Genomic DNA, 23,473 nt, shown 5'->3' with positions numbered 1-23,473 from the left:
CAATGATCTCGTTCAATGATGGAACAGAGTTAAGGGGCTTACTTGAGCTCCTAATTCATATGTTCAAAGCAGTACACGCTGTTGTAGAATAATGATCATTACTGTTGCGCAAATAGAGTCATAGAGATGTACAGCATGGAAACAGACCCTTCGGTCCAACCCGTCCATGCCGACCAGATATCCCAACCCAATCTAGTTCGACCTGCCAGCACCCGGCCCATATCCCTCCAAACCCTTCCTATTATTATACACATCCAAATGCCTCTTAAATATTGCAATTGTACCAGTCTCCACCACATCCTCTGGCAGTTCATTCCATACACGTACCACCCTCTGCGTGAAAAAGTTGTCCCTTGGGTCTCTTTTATATCTTTCCCCTCTCACCCTAAACCTATGCCCTCTAGTTCTGGACTCCCCGATCCCAGGGAAAAGACTTTGTCTATTTATCCTATCCATGCCCCTCATAATTTTGTGAACCTCTATAAGGTCACCCCTCAGCCTCCGACACTCCAGGGAAAACAGCCCCAGCCTGTTCAGCCTCTCCCTATAGCTCAAATCCTCCAACCTTGGCAACATCGTTGTAAATCTTTTCTGAACCCTTTCAAGTTTCACAACATCTTTCCGATAGGAAGGAGACCAGAATTGCACGCAATATATATTCCAACTGTGGCCTAACCAATGAACTGTACAGCCGCAACATGACCTCCCAACTCCTGTAAAGGAAAGCATACCAAACGCCTTCTTCACTATCCTATCTACCTGCGACTCCACTTTCAAGGAGCTATGAACGTGCACTCCAAGGTCTCTTTGTTCAGCAACACTCCCTAGGACCTTACCATTAAGTGTATAAGTCCTGCTAAGATTTGCTTTCCCAAAATGCAGCACCTCGCATTTATCTGAATTAAACTCCATCTGCCACTTCTCAGCCCATTGGCCCATCTGGTCAGATCCTGTTGTAATCTGAGGTAACCCTCTTCGCTGTCCACTACACCTCCAAGTTTGGTGTCATCTGCAAACTTACTAACTGTACCCTTATGCTCGCATCCAAATCATTTATGTAAATGACAAAAAGTAGAGGACCCAGCACCGATCCTTGTGGCACACCACTAGTCACAGGCCTCCAGTCTGAAAGACAACCCTCCACCACCACCCTCTGTCTTCTACCTTTGAGCCAATTCTGTATCCAAATGGCTAGTTCTCCCTGTATTCCATGAGATCTAAGCTTGCTAATCAGTCTCCCATGGGGAACCTTGTCGAACGCCTTACTGAAATCCATATAGATCACATCTACTGCTCTTCCCTCATCAAACAATTTCCCTACCTGGCCTTAAACTATCAATCAATCTTTTTTAAAAACAAAAACAAACAGTCCCCTCAAAATATGAGGTGATATGTAAAAATTGCAAACAACAACTGAAGGTTCCTTTCATTTAGAAGTATTAAGTAATCGCAATTTTCTTTAAATCAAAAAATAACAGCTAATGTACATTATTTCATGCATGAACTTTATTTGGATTATTATTTAAAATAAAATAATTATTGAATTACAAGGTTTATTTGAAAATTAACTGCAGCTTACAGGCCTGGAGTGTTACAATTAGAAAGCTAATAATGAAAGTATGAAATTATATTTTATTTTAACCCTTCAAATGCTAGCGATTTTTGAAAAGATTTGCAGCTCAGGTTGATGATAAGTATCTAAGTTAGCTCACTGAGCTTAAAGGTTTGCTTTCAGATGTTTCGTCACCATACTAGGTAACATCATCGCTGAGAATCTCTGGTGAAGTGTGGTGGTACGTTCCGTCTCACTATCTATAGGTCTTGGTTTCTTAAGGTGGGTGATGTCGATTTAGACTCTATCTACTTTCCCTTGGAAAACAAAAGAACCTGAAATGACATCACCCATCTTAAGAAATCAAAACCTAGAAAGAGAGAGGCAGGACATAGCACCAGTGCTTCACCAGAGACTCTCACTGATGTTACCTATTTTGGTGATGAAACTGCTGAAAACAAACCTTCATGCTCAGCGAGGTAACTTATATACTTCAAATGCTTTCATCAGGGATCCAGACAAAATATACTAAGCATGATTTGATAACGAGAAACCTGCACTTCATTCAGTGCATTTAGAAACAGTAAGAATTGGAAAGCTTTCATCCTCTTACCTAGATTTTGTTTGTAAGATTTAACAAGGATTTCAAAATTATGATAAATTGTTTTATGGTAAATTGCCAAAAGGTTGTTTCCACTAATTAGGGAGTTGGTTACAAGGTGGCATGGAAAGAGAATAATTCAGAAGAAGCCAAGTTTCAACCAAACAATTATTCAAATTTGGAACAATTTATCACAAGTGCCTACTGAAGCTGATATTATGTAATTTGAAAGCCAACTACATCTACTTCTCAAACATTGTGTATAGAATACAGTATCTGGGAAAAGGCAATGTCGAATTAGCATTGCTCCAGCTCAGAAGGTAGCTTTGATCAATTTCCAAAGACCTTCTTCCATGGTGTACCTTACACTAAAAAAAAGTAAGTCACCTTTGTCTGGGATGTTCTCTCATTGGGCTGCTCTCTCATTTGGGGTCACCACATCTCTGGTAAGTGGAGATGTTGAGAAATACTGTCTTTTATGGCAACCTCAGTTCAATCCCTATGGCAGGGATTGAACTCTGCATCATAAATCAGCCAACTTAGCTAACCGAACCCCCAAAGGTAAAGTTCTCATAGTCTTCGCAGACCAAAGGGTTGCTCTTTCATTCGAGAGAGAAAACTGATGGTTGTTTAACCCAAGGATTACCATAGCTCAGGTAAAGGTAGAATTGGAGAAGCACAAACCTTCATGGAACCTTAGTCAATGTGGGAACTGAATCCATCCTGTTAGAGTTACTCTGCCTTGCAAACCAACTAAGTGAACTAACTGAACTCCTGCAACTTACACTACTCAAAGCTCAGCAAACTGATGGCACATTTTAAAAGCTTACAGGATTCTCACCTTTACTACACTAATGCTCCAGTTTAAAATCAGCTTTGAAGTAGCAAGCCAGATTCATACATGAAAGGTTAAAAATGACTTACCACAAGTGAAGTTGATTCTGATTAGTCTGTGGTACAGCTGCCAATGAATGGAGATGGCTTAACAGCTGGACTCTGTAGTGAGGCTGGATATGATGCATGCGATAGCTGAACATCTCCAGCAGAGTGTGTAGGATTCCCCAAGCGTGTGATTTGAAAACATTTGGTAAAAGCTGGCCTAAAAAAAATGAAAAATAAAATTTAGTCTTCTTCACAAATTGACGATGTGAAGGTGCCAGTGTTGGAATGCGGTGGACAAAGTCAGAAGACACACAACACCATGTTTAGTCCAACAGGGTTTATTTGAAATCATCAGTTTTTGGAGCACTGCTACATCAGGTGAAGCGCCTGACAAAATGATCAATGCTTCAAAAGCTTGTGATTTCAAATAAACCTGTTGGACTATAGCCTGGTGTCATGACTTCTGACTTTGTTCACAAAATTTATGCTAGCTTTCCTCAGGTCTTATTCCAAAACAGCTAAATTCTTTCCTCATGAGACAGCATATTTGAGTACAATTCAACAATTTTTCAAGTAGGAATTCTGCTTTGGAAATGTTATCTGTATTAATTGTAAAAATGAGTGCATTTAGTTACAAGAATAATCTAAAAATCAACAATTTAGAAGCAGTGTGTTTTATAATAGGAAACTTTAATAAAACCATCCTTTTTAGTGTTTAGCAAGTTATTGTAGGAAACAGAACAAGATTACATTTTGAGAAAGTACCTTCAGTATATCTACAGCTTTTCTGATTTTGGATGGAGAACTCCACTTGACCAATGCAAACTTTACATTTCTGAAAGCAATCAATCCTGAATTTATTGCATGTTTGAATTGTCAAACTGGGCTGGATTTGAACATAAATTACGGAACCTCCATGTATGGAGAAAAGCTTTTTGGACATTCCAAATTGGATTAAATTCTTTCAGCACTAATCAGATCACAGACTAAAAGCTGACTTTCTTTTGCTTTGAATAAAGCAGATCAAACTGCCCTTGAAAAAAAACTAAGACATTGGCGTGACACTTCCAGCAGTTCTGAAGAGAGGTTCAACATTTGAAGCACTATCTTAGTATCTCTCTACTCAGATGCAGGCCAGACTGGATTATTTTCAACATTTTGCATGTTTTCAGCTTTCTAGCATCTGCAATACTGTGTTACTTCTATAGAGTCAAACAGCACGGAAACAGACCCTTCAGTCTAAAGAGGCCAAACATAATCCCAAACTAAACTCGTACCATCTGCCTGCTCCAGGCCCATATCCCTCCAAACCTTTCCTATTCATGTATGCATTCAAATATCTTTTAAAAGTTGTAAGTGTAGCTGCATCCACCACTTCTTCAGGAAGTTCATTCCACACGTGAACCACCCTCTGAAATAAATTTGCTTACGCCTTTTTTAAAAACACTCTCCTCTCACCTTAAAAATGTGACCCCCCGTCTTAAAATTATCTTAGGGAAAAGACCATTAATTTTATCTATGCCCCTCATTATTTTATAAACTTCTATAGGGTCACCTCTCCTATGCTCCAGTAAAAAAGGCCTATCCAGCCTTTCTTTATAACTCAAATCTTCCATACCTGGCAACATCCTAGTAAATCTCTTCTGAACCCTTTCCAGCTTGATAATATCCTTCCTATAACTGGGTGACCAGAAATGGACAGTATTCCAGAACAGGCCTCACTAATGTCCTGTCCAGCCTTAACATAATGTCCCAACACCCATACTCAAAGGATTAATCAATAAAGGCAAAGAGCCAAATGCCTTTTTAACCACCTGCCTGTATGTGACACAAGCTTTAAAAGAATTACGTATCTGCACTCCAGGTCCCTGTTCTATAACACTACCCAAGGTCTTACAATTAATTGTATAAGCCCTCATTTATCCAGATTGAACACCAGCTGCCATTTTTCAGCCCATTAATCCATTTGATCAAGATCCTTTGCAATCTTAGAAAACCTTTTTACTGTCTACTGTGTCACCAATTTTAATCTCATCCACAAGCTTACTAACCATGCCTTCTATGTTCTCATCCTAATCATTTATATAAATGACAAACAAAAGAGCACCCAGAACTGATCCCTGTGGAACACTGCTGGTGATGGGCCTCCAGTCCAAAATGCAACCCACCACCATTACCTGTCTTCTGCCATTAAACCAATGATGTATCCAATTGGCAAGCTCACCCTGAATCCTATGTGACCTAACTTTACTAATTAGTCTACCAGGCAGAATCTTGTCAAAGGCAATACTAAAATCCAAATAAACAATATCTACTGCTTATTCCATAAAACCACCTTTTTGGTAACTTCCTCAAAACCTCAATCAAGTTTGACAGACACTGGTTTCCTCACAGAAAACCACATGGACTATCCTAATCAATATTTATTTCTCTAAATGTCCATAAATTCCATCTCTGATAATCACCTCCAACAATTTACCAATAACCGAAGTCAGATTTACAAGTCTATAGTTCTTTGGTTTCTCCTTACAACCTTTCTTAAACAAAGGTAAAACAATAGCAAACACTTAGTCATCAGGCACCTCACCCATTGTTATAGATGATCCAGATATTTCTGCAAGGGAGTTTCATAATTTCCTTCCTTACTTCCCACAGTGTTGCATGATACATTAGATCAAGACCCAGAGATTTATCCACTTGATATTCTCTAAAACCTCCCAAATTTCCTCTTCTGTAATGTGAACTGTTTTTAAAACATTAAAGCTTATTTCTCTGCATTCTCTGGACTCCATTTTTTTTCTCCACAGCAAAAACTGACTAAATATTCACTTATTATATCTCCTGGGGTTCAAGACAATGACAACCTCCTTGATTTTTTAAAGAGGCCTTACCCTCTCTCTAGTTACCCTCTTGCTCTTAACATATTTGTAGAATTTCTTTACATTATCCTTAATCTTATCAGCAAATGTTATCTCATATCCCTCCTTTGCTTTTCTGATTTCTCTCTCAAGAATGCTACTTATGTTGATTAAGAGATTCAAGTGAACCAAGTTGTCTATATCTGAAATAAGATTCTCTTTTATTCTTGACGAGAACATCAATATTTTAATCATCCATTGTTACTTAATCTTACCAGCCTCATGCTTCACTCTAACAGGAACAAAATGCCTCTGAACTCTCGCCATCACAACCTTGAATGCTTCCCACTTGTGAGACATCCTTTTACCTGCAAACAGTCTACTCCAATTAACTTTTGGGAGTTTTTGATTGATACCATTAAAATTTGCTTTACTCCAATTAAAAACCAGAACCTTTATGGAAAGCTTATCCTTTTCTGTAACCATTTTGAAACTAACAGAATTATGATTTCTAGACCCAAAGTGCTCCCCCACTTGTACTTCCATCACCTGTTCTGCCCTCGTGCCCAAAAGATCTTGTTTTGCTCCTTCTCTAGGAGAACCATCCACCTATTGATAAAGAAAATTTTCTTGAACACACTGAGGTGTTCAAGCAGCCATTTGATCTGTAACGATGCTAAAGATATTCACTTCAGAGGGATTGACTAAATCCATAAATGTACTGACTGAGAGTGGTTATAGAGTTATACTCTAGGGAGAATAGAGTCACAGAGGAAACTCTGGACAAAAGAAAGAGCTGGAAAACAAGCCTACAGTGGAGATGTACTGACTCACTTGCCATGGGAAAAACTCCAGGTGCTCATGCTCTACCACCAGAATTAGTCACAGATGCAGCATTCACACAAACGTTTCTGCTCTGATGGTGTTTTTGAAGGGGGGGAGGAAGTGCCACAGGATGTGATATGCAAAGATTGTGACCTTGTAACGAACAAGGGTAATTATCATTATTGCAATGACTAGACAAATCTCTTTACAGGAAAGCGTAGGTAATTACTTTACATGTGGTGCTCTTCTAAGACCGTATATCCTAACTAACTAACTAAACAGAAGCACCTAAGGATCCCTGTGTGTTTTTTAGAACTGGAAAAGCCACAAATAACAATTTCCTCAGTTTGTATGTCAGAGAAAATAAAGGGTTACTGCTATAGGAAAAGCCTTCATGAATCTCACAAAGAAGCACAGGTAATCTATTTAAACTAATAAGAATTGGCTGCCCATCAAAGCAGCTCAACGTGACCACCTTTGTTCATGACATCATATGTGGATAACATCAGCTATGAAAAGACAACATTGGAATCGTTTAGCGTCTACTTTGGGTTCAAACAGGGATCTGTGCTGGCACTGATACACTTGAGTATTTTTCTCTTGGTTGCTGTTATACCCCTCCAGATCACCTACAGAAGACATTTAATTATACATGAAACTAATGGACAGCCATTCAGCCCTGCCTGTCTAACATCCAAGACAAAGGTGAACCAACTCGTCAATTGTTACTCTACACTATTGTTGCTGCACATTCTATGTAACGGACATGCAATAGCAAATAGATGGTGTGCTTCACAACTAATGCAGTTTAGTCTGATAATCTTTAGATAATAAATGCTGTTGCCCATGATGTTGCTATACTAGCACTGATCACAGCGACAAAGTGATGCTGAAGGTTGTTGATAGTTTGACATATCCTAGCACCACAATCATCAGTAATCTGAAATTTATACTGAAGTCAACACAACCAACACTAAAGCTGCAGTTGTTTTGTCTCAGCTCAATGAATGTGTGGAACATCAACATCCTGACCAGAGAAGCTCAGTGAGATTCAGAATCCTGCGTCCTGAGTGCACTCCTCTACAGTGGAGATTTCTGCACAGTATTTGCTAGGCTGGCAAAAAGACTAAACTGCTCGCCCTTTGCTGTCTCGCATATATCCTTGGCACTTCTCACCACTACCAATTTGGGAATCTGGACTGTACCAATACCAGCTGCATACATTTGCAAAACCAATGACGGTTGCATTGGCTCAGCCACATTCATTGAATAAACGACAGCTGTACATCCAAAGGTCTCCTGTAGAGTGAATTGGCAGTTGGGCCAAACCTCCTGGGGGCATCCATACCTCTGCTAAGGGTATGGCAAGTGAAATATAAAGCTGAAGGGAATTGACAGTGACAACCAGGAGATAATCATCAACAGCCATAACCTCTGCAGGGCGACTCTTTGGAAGAAGCGAACAGAATGAAAAGTTCAGCCGGCCGATAAGTGGGCCCAGTGAAAACAAAGTCCAATGAATCATGCATTTATAAGGCAACTGTCTTCCTCTGCAACAAGTATATCGGAGGTTATCATGCCAGAGTGGGATTCCTCAGTCATGCCAGGGAAAGCAAAACAAAGAAGTGGCCATCATGGTGCAAATCATCATTCTATAAGATAGAAGACTGCCAGCATGTAGAGCAAGAAACCAGATTTTTTTTTCACATTAGCTTGATGTAGGATACTAAAAGGGTGAAACTATTTTATGCCACCAACCCCAAGAATGTAATTATCATTATTATTATTATTATTAAAGGGGTACATCAGAAACCATTCAAATACGCAAAGCTTATTGGTAACTTTTTGAAATCTGGCAAATATTCCATTTGTCTGAGGTTTTCCATTTCATCTATTATTCAACTCAAATATGCCTTCAGAAATACATCATTCATAAATTAAATCAGAGTCAGGGGAAAAAAAAACAAGGTTTGTGGTAGTTCTTAACACATTCATCCAGAAATAGCACACTTACTGATAAAACCTTTAATTCCAAGAGATTCAATCTCCATATAAACTAGAAGACGGCTATAAGTTTCTACCAGCGCAGGAGCCAAAGCTAGGCTTGATTTGGCATGGGCTAGTTTGATCACTCTTGTAGCTATACTGTGAATGAGGCTGAAATACAGAATATTTAAATCAATAAATGTTCAAGAATCATTATATATTATAGAACTGCATTAATGTGCTTCATTTATTCATTGTAGTTATATTGATTCAAATAAGCAATTGGGACTTCCAGCATACAGTGCAGACTGAAATTCATCCTAAAAAAAACAGAATGGTGTGGAAATAATAGTTATTGCAATATTATTGTCAAAATTTATAGGCAGTATTATGATAATTTAAAAACGAAATTAACTCATTTTGAGTCAAAGAAAAAAACTTATTAATGACACTAAGGCCAATTAACTGGGACCTCGAGTAAATTAATTTTTAATGGGAAAAATATGGTGACCTGAACCGGACATTACTGCAATTTATGCCTCAAGAGTTATTTGTGCTTTCAGCATTTTATATTTATTTGAACCTAATGTGATACTATAAATCAGTAATCAAATGATGCAATTTTATTTTGACTGTAGGGCATTTTAGTATTTACTTGATAAATGACTGATGACAGTAAAGTAAAAGGTTCACAAAAAAATACTATGTCGTTCAGCAAACTTGAATTCCTGCGATTACCTCATTTTGGCATGAACGGTTAGTGAATCTAATAAGTTCATTGGTAGTGGGGTAATAGATCCTGAAGCCGTGCAGTTTGTTCCAGGAAGGGATATCCTCAAGCTGCCATTCCCATATATTGTTTCAACCAATACTCCCATAGGTAATGTGAAACATTCAGAATTAGTAGAATATGCATTACACAGCAAGGCAATCTTGTAATCGTTCATCTGTAGACTCTTGTTTCTCAAACTTTGTTGTAAAAATCTGTATTGAAAATAATAGTTAATAATTTTGCTACATTATTAATAAAATGCAAATATTTGATTTTTATTAATATATGACAGGATGTTTTTCACGAGAACTTCTTCTAAAACGTATTTTCTTTAACTTACTATCATTTTTCTGTCTTCAAGAATGGTGATGAAACAAGAGGTTTACTTCCTTCAGATGTTAATGTTTTGTGTTTACACATTTTTAACTTTTAAAAACAATTTTTTTTAGGGTACTAGAGTCATAGAAACAGCATGGAAACAGACCCTTCGGTCCAACCCATCCACACCAACCATGTAGCCCAACCCAATCTAGTTCCATCTGCCAGCACCCGGACCATATCCCTCCAAATCCTTCCTATTCATATACCTATCAAAATGCCTCTTAAATGTTATAATTGTACAAGCCTCCACTACTTCCTCTGACAGCTCATTCCATACCCGTACCACCCTCTATGTGAAAAAGATGCCCCTTCGGTCTCTTTTATATCTTTCCCCTCTCACCCTAAACCTCGGCCCTCCAGTTCTGGACTCCCCGACACCAGGGAGAAGACTTTTCCTATTTATCCTATCCATGCCCCTCATAATTTTGTAAACCTCTATAAAGGTCACCCCTTAGCCTCCAATGCTCCAGAGAAAACAGCCCCTGCCTGTTCAGACTCTCGCTATAGCTCAAATCTTCCAACCCTGGCAACATCCTTGTAAATCTTTTCTGAACCCATTCAAGTTTCACAACATCTTTCCAACAGGAAGGAGACCAGAATTGCACACAATATTCCAACATTGGCCTAACCAATGTCCTGTACAGCCGCAACATGATGTCCCAATTCCTGTACTCAATACTCTGACCAATAAAGGAAAACATACCAAATTCCTTCTTCACTATCCTATCTACCTGCGACTCCACTTTCAAGGAGCTATGAATCTGCACTCCAAGGTCTCTTTGTTCAGCAACACTCCCTAGGACCTTACCATTAAGTGTATAAGTCCTGCTAAGATTTGTTTTCCCAAAATGCAGCACCTCGCATTTATCTGAATTAAATTCCATCTGTCACTTCTCAGCCCATGGCCCATCTGATCAAGATCCTGTTGTAATCGGAGGTAACTCTCTTCGCTGTCCACTACACTTCCAATTTTGGTGTCATCTGCAAACTTACTAACTGTATCTGTTATGCTCGCATCCAAACCATTTATGGAAATGACAAAAAGTAGAGGACCCAGCACCGATCCTTGTGGCACACCACTGGTCACAGGCCTTCAGTCTGAAAAACAACCCTCCACCACCACCCTCTGTCTTCTACCTTTGAGCCAGTTCTCTGTATCCAACTGGCTAGTTCTCCCTGTATTCCACGAGATCTAACCTTGCTAACGAGTTTCCCATGGGGAACCTTGTCTAACACCTTACTGAAGTCCATATAGATCACATCTACTGCTCTGCCCTCATCAATCTTCTTTGTTACTTCTTCAAAAAACTCAATCAAGTTTGTGAGACATGATTTCCCATGCACAAAGCCATGTTGACTATCCCAAATCAGTCCTTGCCTTTCCAAATACATGTACATCCTGTCTCTCAGGATTCCCTCCAACAACTTGCCCACCACCGAGGTCAGGCTCAATGGTCTATAGTTCCCTGGCTTGTCCTTACCACCCTTCTTAAACAGTGGCACCACGTTAGCCAACCTCCAGTCTTCCGTCACCTCACCTGTGACTAGCGATAATACAAATATCTCAGCAAGAGGCCCAGCAATCACTTCTCTAGCTTCCCACAGAGTTCTTGGGTACACCTGATCAGGTCCTGGGGATTTATCTACCTTTACTCGTTTCAAGACATCCAGCACTTCCTCCTCTGTAATCTGGACACTCTGCAAGATGTCACCATCTATTTCCCTACAGTCTATATCTTCCATATCCTTTTCCACAGTAAATACTGACTCAAATTAGTGTCCCAATGGTAGTGCTATACATTTAACAATCTCAAGAATGAACAAAACCTTTTCACTAATTTTATTTCTATCCCTTTTGATGGTATTCAAACAGCACCACTAGAGAACTGCATTTGCCCACTACATCATTTGGAAAAACTTACATCACCTCTAATTGTCATGCACAAATTAAATTAAATTTAAAAAAGAATGTGACCCTAAGCTACTCACAGACATACCAACTACTGGATCTTTACATTTAAAAAGCTTACTCATGGTGGAGCTTGAGAGAATGAGGGATGGGTATCTGCAGTTTAGAGTTATCATTTTGTGCCTTCCTATTGAGATGAATCCAGATACAAGTCATGGCAAACGCATGAGTAGACTGTGGTTTGCTTATGTCAGGTACAGGAATGCACTGGAAACAAAGAAAAAATAAGCATATTAGACTCTACAAATGCTCTTCCTTTTGCATTTAAATGCAAAATGATGGAATTGATATATAAATCCTACTTCTTTCTCTGGATACAGCAGATCAAACAGCTTCATTACTGGGAGGAAATCAGCTAATGCATTCTTCTGGATACTCCCAGAGATGAACTGCAACAAAACCCACATCAGATGGTCTCGCCCTTTTATTAGACCTCGGCCTGCCAGCTGTAAGATAAAGACAACAAAGTTGTAAAAGGATTGCTTAGCATTACAGACAACAAACAATTCGGAGCTGGAAAGGAGGACTTCTACAGCAAGGGTTTTTATTTAAGAAAAAGCAAGAGACATTACAGAACAGTAATAAATGCGTGAAATGAGGATGAAGAGAGTGGAGATGAGAATTCAAGTAAGACCGTTGAAATACAAACAGAAGTAGGTCATTTGGCCCCTCAAGCCTGCTCTGCCATTCAAGAGAATCATGGCTGATTTGATGTCCTCACATCCACTTCCTGCCCCTTCTCCATAATCCTTGAAATCCCAAATGATCAATAAGCCATCTATTTCAGCCCCCTATACACACAAGGACCCTGTCTCCCACAGCTTTGTGTGGCAAGGAATTCCAAAGACTCATGGTGCTCTGACAGAAGAAATTTCGCATCGCAGTCTTAAATTGGTACCCCTTTATTCTGAGACTATGTCTTATGGTTCTAGACATTCCCATGAGGGGAAAATCCTTTCAGCTTTTATCTTGTTGAGCCCCTAAAAACTTTGTATATTTCAATCAGATCATCTCTCATTCTTAACTCCAGTGAGTACAGTCCCAATCTGTTTAATCTTTGTTCATAAGACAATCCCTTCATATTCAAGATCATCCAAGTGAACCTCCTCTAAAATGCCTCCAATGAAATAATCTCTCTCCTTAAATGGAGATGCTGCCAGAGTTAGCAGATTTGGGCTATAGGGAGAGGCTGAATCAGCTGGGGTTGTTTTCCCTGGAGCTTTGGAGGCGGAGGATGACCTTATAAAAGCTTATAAAATCATGAGGGGCATGGATAAGATAAATAGGCAAGGTCTTTTCCCTGGGGTGGGGGAGTCCAGAACTAGAGGGCAGAGGTTTAGAGTGAGAGCCGAAAAATTTAAAAGGGACATAAAGGGGAACTTTTCCACGCAGAGGGTGGTGCACATATGGAATGAGCTGCCAGAGGAAGTGGTGGAGGCTGGTACAATTACAATATTTAAAAGGCATCTGGATGGGTAAATGAATAGCAAGGGTTTAGAGGGATATAGGCCAAATGCTGGCAAATGGGACTAGATTAGATTAGGATATCTGGTCAACATGGACGAATTGGACCGAAGGGTCTGCTTCCATGCTCTACATCTCTGACTCTGAGGGGACCAAAACTGCTTACAGTACTCCAGATGTGGTCTCACCAGCACCTTGTACAGTTGCAGTCAGACTCCCTTATTCGAATACTCCAATTTCCTTGAAATAATGGCCAACATTCCATTAGCATTCTAGATTATTTGCTGTGTCCACGCACTAGCTTTCTGTGTTTCTATCCCCAAGGACGAATTCAGGGATTCATGCTGAAAAAGAAAATTTGAGCTACCCTTCTTGACATAATGTGAACAATGATCCCAAGAGGAGGCTGAGTCACAAAGAAGTTAAAAGATCACAAGGGCTGCCATTTACATAAGTGCTAGAGAATTTGTACTGTATCATGTCGATGTTTAATACTGGGATGCCCAGAACTGGATTCAACATTTGAATGTGACCTAATCACTAAAACATCATATCCTTTTTTGCACTAAGTCACATATTAAACCTTTTTGAATTTTCTCTCCCCTTTTTCAATCTAATTACTAATGTTAGATCTAGCTGTACCCGAGATATAACTGTTAACGAATTTACCTATCCATGCAAGAAAGCCTATCCCCTCAAATATTACATACAATTCATCAATTTTCCTAATGCCTATAAGTGATGCCCAGTACAGGTAGCCCCCACTATTCGAAAGTAGAGCGCTCCCAGGAAACGTTTCATAAGCTGAAAATTGCGTAAAGCAAAGGTGCGTGATTTATATAGGATAAAATACCGCCATTTTTCGCAAAAGCGAAAATCCTCTTCGGATTTGCGAAAACAGGTACTATTGCAGATCATTCTTAAAAGCAAGATTGCATAAAGAGAATGTTCGAGAAGCGCAGTATACCGTACTGTCCAAAGTTACATGCTCCTCATACTGCAATCTGTTCACAAGAAAAAGTTACTTAAGCAAGTCTTGTCCTTTATAAACCCAAAATGAATGCCTCTGTTTGACTCAGGCATTTACTTGTACTATATTCTTTTGACTCAAAAGTTCACTGGCAAGCAAATCAGTAATTAGCCTATGATTTTCTGACTTATTTACCCTTTACTGAACAGATAGTGCTTTTGCAATATTCCAACTTTGTCACAATTCCAGTTTCCAAATGTTAATCAGAGTGACTTTTGTAATCTTAGTTTAATGTTTGGAATTAGATATCCATTTCAACACTTAGCTCAAATATGCTCTCCTATACCCTGCTTTGACAATCTCACTTTTCTATTGCCTTATAAAGGTGGATCAAAATATTTGAGAACACTGTCAGTGACCATCTCTGAAATACAAAATGCTTTCCATCTCTAAGCAGACCAGACCTTGCTTGATTACTCTCTCACTTGTGCTCATAAAAATCATCCCACTGTTTTTTTTTTAACCTTAATGTTGTCTGTCATTTCCCATCGATAATTTCCATATTTCTCATTTGTTTCACTTGCACTACTTCACCATATTAGGTCTATAGAAACTTCAATTTTTTTTGTAAAATTCAATTGCATTCTCATGACCTCTTTCTCCAGGTACAGTATTTCACCCTATAAATCAAACATGATGTGATCGTCTTGTGCATTACTCATTTTTTGAACCACCATTCTCAACTCTCAGCCCGTTATTATGGTGAAAAAGTGAATTAATTGGCTTTCAGTCCAACACTTCTTTTAAAAAATCTCTAAAGCAAATCTAATACGTTCAAGTCACAAGTTTCCAAACATTAACCATAAAGTCACTTACCCTTCAGGCTTTAATACTCAGATCCAAATCAAATATTGCCTATGTTCTTGTTGGATACTCAACATACTGAGCAAAATTTAAATTCACTCATTACACATTCACTTAGAGATAAAAATCAGGCCTATTGATTCAAAACAGATTCTGGATACATCCTAAGAAACATTCTCCTTTTTGACTTCAAATGCCATTTTTATTCTGGCCTAAAACATCTTCCCAGAATTAAAGTTGCTATCCCAACATACTCTCAAATCTCTTAAATTTCTTTTTACTTTTCAACGATCCATGACATATGCTCAATACAATTACATTCCTTATTATTTCTTAGGTACCCAGCACTGCATATAATAGAGTCCCTGAGATTTCTTCATCTATCTTGACCTGAAATTGCTCTGTATCTGCAGAACTAGCAGGAAAGCAGTGCAGGTGTCCCCTGTGGTCATCTCCCTCCAAAACAGGTATACCTTTTTGGATACTGTTGGAGGAGATGGCTCACCAGGGGAAGGCAGCAGTAGCCAGGTTCATGGCACCATGGATGGCTCTGCTATTCAGAACAGCAGGAAAAAGAGTGGCAGGGCTATAGTTGTAGGGGATTCAGTTGTAAGGGGAGTAGATAGACTATTCCGTGGTTGCAAACGAGACTCCCGAATGGTATGTTGCTTCCCTGGCGCACGAATCAGGGTAGCTCCGGATTGGCTGCAGAACATTCTCAAGGGGGAGGGTGAACAGTCAGTTGTCGTGGTCCATATAGGCACAAATGATATAGGTAGAAAATCAGGATGAGGTCCTATAAACAGAATTTAGGGAGTTAGAAGCCAAGTTAAAAAGTAGGACCTCAGAGGTAGTAATCTCAGGATTGCTACTAGTGCCATGCGCTAGTCAGAGTAGGAATGATAGAATAAGCAGGAAGCATGGCTTGAGAGATGGTACAGGAGGGAGGGGTACAGATTTTTGGGACATTGGGACCAATTCTGGGGGAGGTGAGACTATTACGAATTGGACAGTCTTCACCTGGGCCGGACTGGAACCAATGTCTTTGGGGCGCTTTTGCTAACACTGTTGGGAAGGGTTTAAACTAATGTGGCAGGGGGTTGGGAACCAATGAGATGAGAGGACAGTAAGGAAGCAGTAACTAAAGCCTGTAAGGAATGAGATAATGAAGTCAGCGTGACTAAGGGGAAGAGGAGGGAGGGAGCAGATGATGAATACAAAGGGACAGGTGGTCTTAGGTGCATTTGTTTTAATGCAAGAAGTGTAGTAGGTAAGGCGGATGAACTTAGGGCTGGGAGCATGATGTTATTGCTATTACTGAGACTTGGTTGAGGGAAGGGTATGATTGGCAGCCAAACATTCCAGGTTTTCAATGCTTCTGGCGGGATTGAGAGGGAGGTAAAAGGGGTGGAGGACTAGCATTACTGGTCAGAAGATACCACAGCTATGCGGAAGGAGAGCACTATGGAAGTGAGGCAATATGGGCTGAGCTCAAATAGGAAGGGTATGGTAACAACGTTGAGGCTGTTCTACAGGCCTCCCAACAGCGAGTGTGAGATAGAGTGCAAATATGTAAACAGACATGGAAGGATGTAGGAGCAACAGCGTGGTGGTGATAGGAAGTTTTAATTTTCCCAACATTGACTGGGATTCACTTAGTGTTAGAGGACTAGGTGGAGCAGAATTTGTAAGGAACATCCAGGAGGGATTTCTAGAACAGTACATAAATAGTACAACTCGGGAACGGGCCTTACTGGTCCTGGTGTTGGGAAATGAGCCCGATCAGGTGGTTGATGTTTCAGTAGGGGATTACTTTGGGAATAGTGATCACAATTCCATAAGTTTTAGAATACTCATGGACAAAAATGAGAGTGGTCCTAAAGGAAGAGTGCTAAATTGGGGCAAGGCCAACTATACCAAAATTCGGCAGGAGCTGGGGAATGTAGATTGGGAGCAGCTATCCACATTTGATAGGTGGAAGGCTTTTAAAGAGAGGTTGATTGGAGTTCAGGACAAATATGTTCCTGTGAACATGAGGAATTGAAATGGCAAGGTTAGGGATGACAGATGAAATTGAGAGACTAGCTAAGACGAAAAAGGATGTGTACATAAGGTCTAGGCTACTGAAGACAGACAAAGCTTTGGAAGAATACTGGGAAAGTAGCACCAAACTGAAACGAGGAATTAAGAGGGCTAAAAGGGGTCATGAAATACCTTTAGCAAACAGGTTAAGGAAAAATCTTAAAGCCTTTTTTTCATACATAAGGACCAAAAGGGTAACTAGAGAAAGGGTTGGCCCACTCAAGGACAAAGAAGGAAAGTTACGCATGGAGTCAGAGAAAATGTGAGAGATTCTTAACGAGTACTTTGTATCGGTATTCAGAAGAGAGGGACATGATGTATGTTGAGGTTAGGGATAGATGCTTGATTTCTCTAGGTCAAGTTGGCATACGGAGGGAGGAAGTATTGAGTATTCTAAAAGGCATTAAGCTAGACAAGTCCACAGGTCCGGATGGGATCTACCGCAGGGTACTGAGGGAAGCGAGAGAAGAAATAGCTGTGGCCTTAAGAGATATCTTTGCAGCATCCTTGAACACAGGTGAGGTCCTGGAGGACAGGAGAATTGCTAATGCTGTTACCTTGTTTAAGAGTAGCAGGGTACTCCAGGTAATTATAAACCGGTGGGCCTGACGTCAGTGGTAGAGAAGCTGCTGGAGAAGATACTGAGGGATAATATCTATTTACATTTGGAAGGAAATTGGCTTATCAGTAATGAGCAGCATGGTTTTGTGCAGGGAAGTTATTGTCTTACAAACCTAATGAAATTCTTTGAGGTGACGACAAAGTTGATTGATGGAGGAAGGGCTGCAGATGTCATATACATGGACTTTAGTAAAGCGTTTGATAAGGTTACCCATGGTAGGCTGATGGACTGATGGAGAAGGTGAAGTCACTTGGGGTCCAGGGTGTTCTAGCTAGATGGATAGAGAATTGGCTGGGCAACAGGAGACAGAGAAGTAGTGGAAGGGAGTTTCTTAAAATGCAGACCTGTGACCAGTTGTGTTCAACAGGGATCTGTGCTCGGATCACTGTTGTTTATGATTTGTATAAATGATTTGGAGGAAGGTATTGGTTGCCTGATTAGCAAGCTTGCAGATGACACTAAGATTGGTGGAGTAGCGGATAGCGAAGGGGACTGTCAGAGAATACAGCAGAATATAGATAGATTGGAGTGATGAGCAGAGAAATGGCAGATGGAGATCAATTCAGGCAAATGCAAGGTGATGCATTTTGGAAGATCCAGTTCAAGAGCTAACTATATAGTAAATGGAAAAGTCCTGGGATAAATTGACATAGAGAGAGATCTGGGTATTCAGGTCCATTGTTCACTGAAGGTGGCAACGCAAGTCAGTAAAGTGGTCAAGGCAGCGTACGGCATGCTTTCCTTCATTGGACAGGGTATTAAGTTGGCAGGTCATGTGACAGTTATATAGGACTTTGGTTCGGCCGCATTTGGAATACTGCGTACAGTTCTGGTTGCCATGTTATCAAAAGGATGTGGATGTTTTGGAGAGGGTGCAGAGGAGGTTCACCAGGATGTTGCCTGGTATGGAGGGCGCTAGCGATGAAGACAGGTCGAATAGGATTAGGATTATTTTCATTAGAAAGATGGAGGTTGAGGGGGGACCTGATTGAGGTCCACAAAATCATGAGAGGTATATACCCACAGGGTGGATAGCAAGAAGTTTTTTCCCCAGAGTGCAGAACTTAATTACTAGGGGTCACGAGTTCAAAGTAAGAGCAGAAACATTTCGGGGACATATGCGTGGGAAATTCTTTACACAGAGGGTGGTGGGAGTTTGGAATGAATTGCCAGCGGAGGTGGTAGAGGTGGGAACGATAGTGTCATTTAAGATGTATCTAAACAGATACATGAATGGGCAGGCAGCAAAAGGATACAAATCTTTGGAAAATAGGTGACAGGTTTAGATAGATGATCTGGATTGGCGCAGGCTTGGAAGGCCGAAGGGCCTGTTCCTGTGCTGTAATATTCTTTGTTTTTTTTTCTCTTTATTAGGAGCTCTTCTATTCTTATCTTGCAAAGTCATGATAGTTCCAAATGCCATATTTAAATGCTATTTTCTGCCATTAGCATCCATGCATAGTCCTGAAGGTATGCAAATTACTATTTCTTTACTGATTCAAAATAAACAGTTAAAATTTTGCTGCACTTCTATACAAGGTTAAGAATCTGTCAAGGTTATATATTCTCCATGTGGATTTGCAGCTAATGTACAAATTGAAAGGTGCAAAATGCTGCATAAATTCAACTTATACTGTTATTGAGCAAAATCTGAGTAATAAAGCAATCTGAAATTATACACATTTATAACTTGGCATTTCTGTATCCCAAACATACCTTCTGATGAAGTGATAACACCATGTGTGGAAAACTAGCAAATTGAAATAAGACAAAGAAAATGAGCTGACTCGAGAGGTGTTGCCACAATAACTGACTGGTGCCTCCATCATCAAACTTTTCTTCTGTTTCAGAGCGTTCCATAGCATAAACCACTAAATCCACAAGCTGATCTTCCAAAACTGGACAGCGCTGTTTGTGCTGTAAAGTAGACACTTATTACAGAAATGAACATTAAATACACAAAATTGACTACTTATGCAAAAGAAACTTGACAAAGCATGAAATGCTAACCTAAACACACTGCAATGAGGTATTTCAGAAAGCACCTAATTTGCATGTAGCGTAAAAAAAAGATGCCAAGCACTGCAACGGTTTGCCCTCTTCTCCCAAATCTACATGTCCAAAAACTCATGTTTTGTTTTGTATTTTCAATGTCTCAACTTTGGCCAACAAGAAACATAACCACAAGTGCTCTGGTCAACAAATTAGAAGATGATTTTGTTTAATATTTCTTCAGAACCTACATTCTATTACTACCTACATATAAAATTAGCATGCTTTCCATTTATGATGATGAAACTGAAATAAAAAATAAATTGCACTTTCTTTGAAAGCATGCCTTATGAACCCTAACAAAATTACAGCTACTTTGAAAACATCTTTTGATTCCACATTATATTGGCAGTGTAACTACTTTTCACAGGTCAACAACAGAACATTTACTAAACAACTTCTCCATGATGACTATAAAAATCTTAAGTGCAAGAATTGCAACAATCACACATTCTGTAGCAGACAGCGACAGACACCACTGCATTCTCTACGTATACCAGCATGCAGATCTACTTTTATTCTCTAAATGGCATCAGTTGCTACCAAGCAGTCAGCATCTCGTTAGTCACAATACAACAGTAAGATTGTAAACATACCTGAGCAATGTTCAAGGTCTAGAGCATTGTAGGATGGGCAGGACAAGACAGGACAGAACAAAAATAAAGGAAGAAAAAAAGAAAGACATAACAGTGACTATGAGGCCAGCCTCAGGTTGCCCCAGAAAGGTCAAGCCCCACAAAAACCAAAATGTACAAGTTCTAATATTTGAGGCTGGCCTAATAGCTAAAGCAATTTAAATAAAACTCAAATCATGTATTTTTTTACATTAATTCTACTGTAGTTTTCCACAAGATGCTGCATTTAAACATTTTACCATTCCCATCCACAAGGCAATATAAACTAGAAGGCTTCAAAACATCTTCCCCATCTATTTCAAGTAGCTCAAAAGTAAAATCCATCATAAGACAGACTAACGCTAACTTATGTTCTGGCTATTTTTGATGAACACTCATTTGCTTATTTAGCCACAGCAACAGAAAAGAGAAAAAGAACAGTGCAGACTATATTTAGAAGTTAGGTCCATAATAAAATACATGGAGATACAGTACCTGCTTGTTCAGACCTAGCATGTTGCAGACCATATCCCTGGAGTAAGGTTGTTCTAAAACATATCTCAACAGAGCAGTCTGTGGGTCAAAAAGATCCTAAGAGAAATAAAACACTGACTGACATTCACTTAAGTTTTTTTAAGGGGATTTCAAACAAATGCTCAAAACTCTATAGCAACTAATGTAATTTTGATAAAAACCAAATACTGTGATGTTGGAAATCTAAAACAAACAAAATGCTAGAGAAATTCAGCTGTGCCAGCATCTGTAGAAAGAGGAACAACATTATCATTTCAAGTTTAGTATGATACTTTGGTTCTGAAAGTGAGTCAAATGTGATTTTGAAATTGTTTAGAACAGGTAATTAAACATGATGAATTATGTGATTCATGATAAACTGAAATATCTAACAGTACATGGATCTTGATTCTTTTAATGGTAACTTTGATGGTGTTTTGATCAGACAAATGCAACCTACTTCAGGAAAAAAAAAGTACTCTCTTTTAACCAGAAAACTAATTCTATTTGAATGCTTGTCCTTTTCATTCACTGTTTGTACTGATTTCAATTACACCCATGATGGCAGACATTTAAAAATATCTGTTGCATTTTAGGTGGCTCACACAATCATCAAAACAAACGTCTCTCTGGAGAAATGTATACTAAATGGATCGGGCCATCCATCTTTGTTGCTTTTCACAGCATTCAGCATGTGGAAACCATATAAATCTATGACAAAGTTTTCTATTCTGAATTATACAGAATGGAATCACATTGGTCCATTGTCAAGTTAAACACTTCGATTTCGATCAGGATACCTGCCTTTCAACTTGATCCTAAGAGGTTTCCTAATTCAAGTCCTCAACAAGATCCCTTTGTATGATTAAACATTTCAAGGCATCAGTAATAATTTGCACTGGAAGCACACACAAGCCTTTGTATATCTGCTTTGCATCAGTAGTTTTCTTAAAAAGCACATTAAAATCATATGATCTCATTGGTTTGCAAGTGCAAATAACATTAAACTATATTTAATAAACAAACTGGTCTTAATTTTTCCCTTAATGGTTTTGAGATTTTTATGATCAAGTATCAAAAAGGTTCAATATTCTCAAAAATCAACCACGTGCAAAATTAGATAGCAGTAGATTTGAAACCAACTTTTGCATTAGTTACACAAAATCTTGTATCCCGATCCTGGAAATTGTTCAACGTTACAAATCTAATCCTGCTGAACTGAATTTTTACCCAAAATGTGCAAACATTTTTCAAAAAAACTTTCAACTCCCACAAAATTTATAGTCTGACAATACAAATTGTGGTCTGGGGCACACAATACAGACCAGAAACCAGGATGCCAATCCTGTTTGGTATGAAAATCTATTTTGAAACTATTCTATTTCTAAATAGCCATAAACATCAGCATATTAAATACATACTTACCGACCACATGTCCAGTCAACATACCCCCAAAGTTTCTCATAAAATAGCTCCAAATTCTTTTGGTAAATATCCACTACATCATTTTAATGCATCCATCCTAAAGTGTGGTGACCAGAACTGGATGCAATTCTCTAGCTTCAGCCTAATTTGTGTTGAATCATCTTATTGGCATACATTGTGCATTTTCAACATTTTCTTAAGATTTTCTAAAGATTTTCTATTTGACACTTAGCTGCTGGGTATTTTCCTCAATGTTCAGCGCAACTAAAGAAAAATGCTACCATACAAAGGCAAAAGACAATGTAGAAGATGAAATCTGAGATCAAGATGGTACTTAGTGGTAGTTACGTACACAAACCAGATAGATAGGCAGGAGGCTGGAAGAACATAGCAAGCCAGGTAGCATCAGGAGGTGGAGACATCAATGATTCCAGTGTAACCCTTCTTCTGGAATGGGGGTGGTTGTAAGGGGAGCTGCAGATAAAGACTGGAGGGGGTGTTTGGTGAAAGGGGGCAGTGGTGAGGTAGGGATAGGTGAGCACAGGTGGAGGGTACAACCTGGTTGGTCAATGGGAGGAATGAATCCAGGTTGGTAGCTGGAAGGAATGGTCAGAGGATTGGTGGTGGTTGGGGTGGCCCAGTAGCTTTTGCATCTTTTACAGTTGCACGGGAAGGTATCAGTGGCTTCAGTGGATTGGTGGGGATGGTGGCGTGAACCAAGGATTGGCAGAGAGAACGGTCCTTGCGGAAGGCATAGAGGAGTGGAGAGGGGTAGATGTTCTTGGTGGAGGGGTCCAATTAGAGTTGGCGGGTGTTTAAGAATGATGCATTGGATGCGGAGATGATGGCGTGATAGGTGAGGACAAGGGGGAATCTGTCCTTATTGTCATTGGGGGTGGGGTGGGCTTTAAGAACAGTGGAGCGGGGAATGGATGAGGTCCGGTGGAGCACTGTCTGGATGACAGAGAAAAGCATGTCATTCAAAATAGGTGGACATCTTGGATGCTTGGAAGTGGATTCCAGCATGAGGTTCTTTTTGTC

The 23,473-nt window shown here is 39.5% G+C and overlaps 1 protein-coding gene across 4 annotated transcripts in view; it reads right to left on the bottom strand.

Annotated features, from left to right (window-relative positions):
* med23 (mediator complex subunit 23) overlaps positions 1–23,473 on the bottom strand; it is a 122,113-nt gene that overhangs the window by 70,697 nt on the left and 27,943 nt on the right. For 2 of the 4 annotated variants that reach the window (XM_043683331.2, XM_043683338.2), the window contains exons 10-17: positions 20,990–21,085; positions 20,477–20,494; positions 19,545–19,745; positions 12,129–12,272; positions 11,888–12,033; positions 9,443–9,688; positions 8,733–8,875; positions 3,078–3,252 (exon numbers count right to left, since the gene is read on the bottom strand). In XM_043683331.2, coding sequence (XP_043539266.1) covers positions 3,078–3,252; positions 8,733–8,875; positions 9,443–9,688; positions 11,888–12,033; positions 12,129–12,272; positions 19,545–19,745; positions 20,477–20,494; positions 20,990–21,085 — 1,169 coding nt within the window. The remainder of the gene's footprint in view (positions 1–3,077; positions 3,253–8,732; positions 8,876–9,442; positions 9,689–11,887; positions 12,034–12,128; positions 12,273–19,544; positions 19,746–20,476; positions 20,495–20,989; positions 21,086–23,473) is intronic. The other 2 variants (XM_043683342.2, XM_087980209.1) reach the window with 2 other exon arrangements.

The sequence above is a fragment of the Chiloscyllium plagiosum genome, unplaced genomic scaffold, assembly GCF_037043375.1.
Source record: "Chiloscyllium plagiosum isolate Xiang-an unplaced genomic scaffold, Cpla_swu_hap1 HiC_scaffold_3, whole genome shotgun sequence".
Taxonomy (NCBI): Eukaryota; Metazoa; Chordata; class Chondrichthyes; order Orectolobiformes; family Hemiscylliidae; genus Chiloscyllium; species Chiloscyllium plagiosum.
The sequence above is the reverse complement of the archived record's forward strand: the minus strand, read 5'-3'. Positions and strand labels throughout refer to the sequence as shown.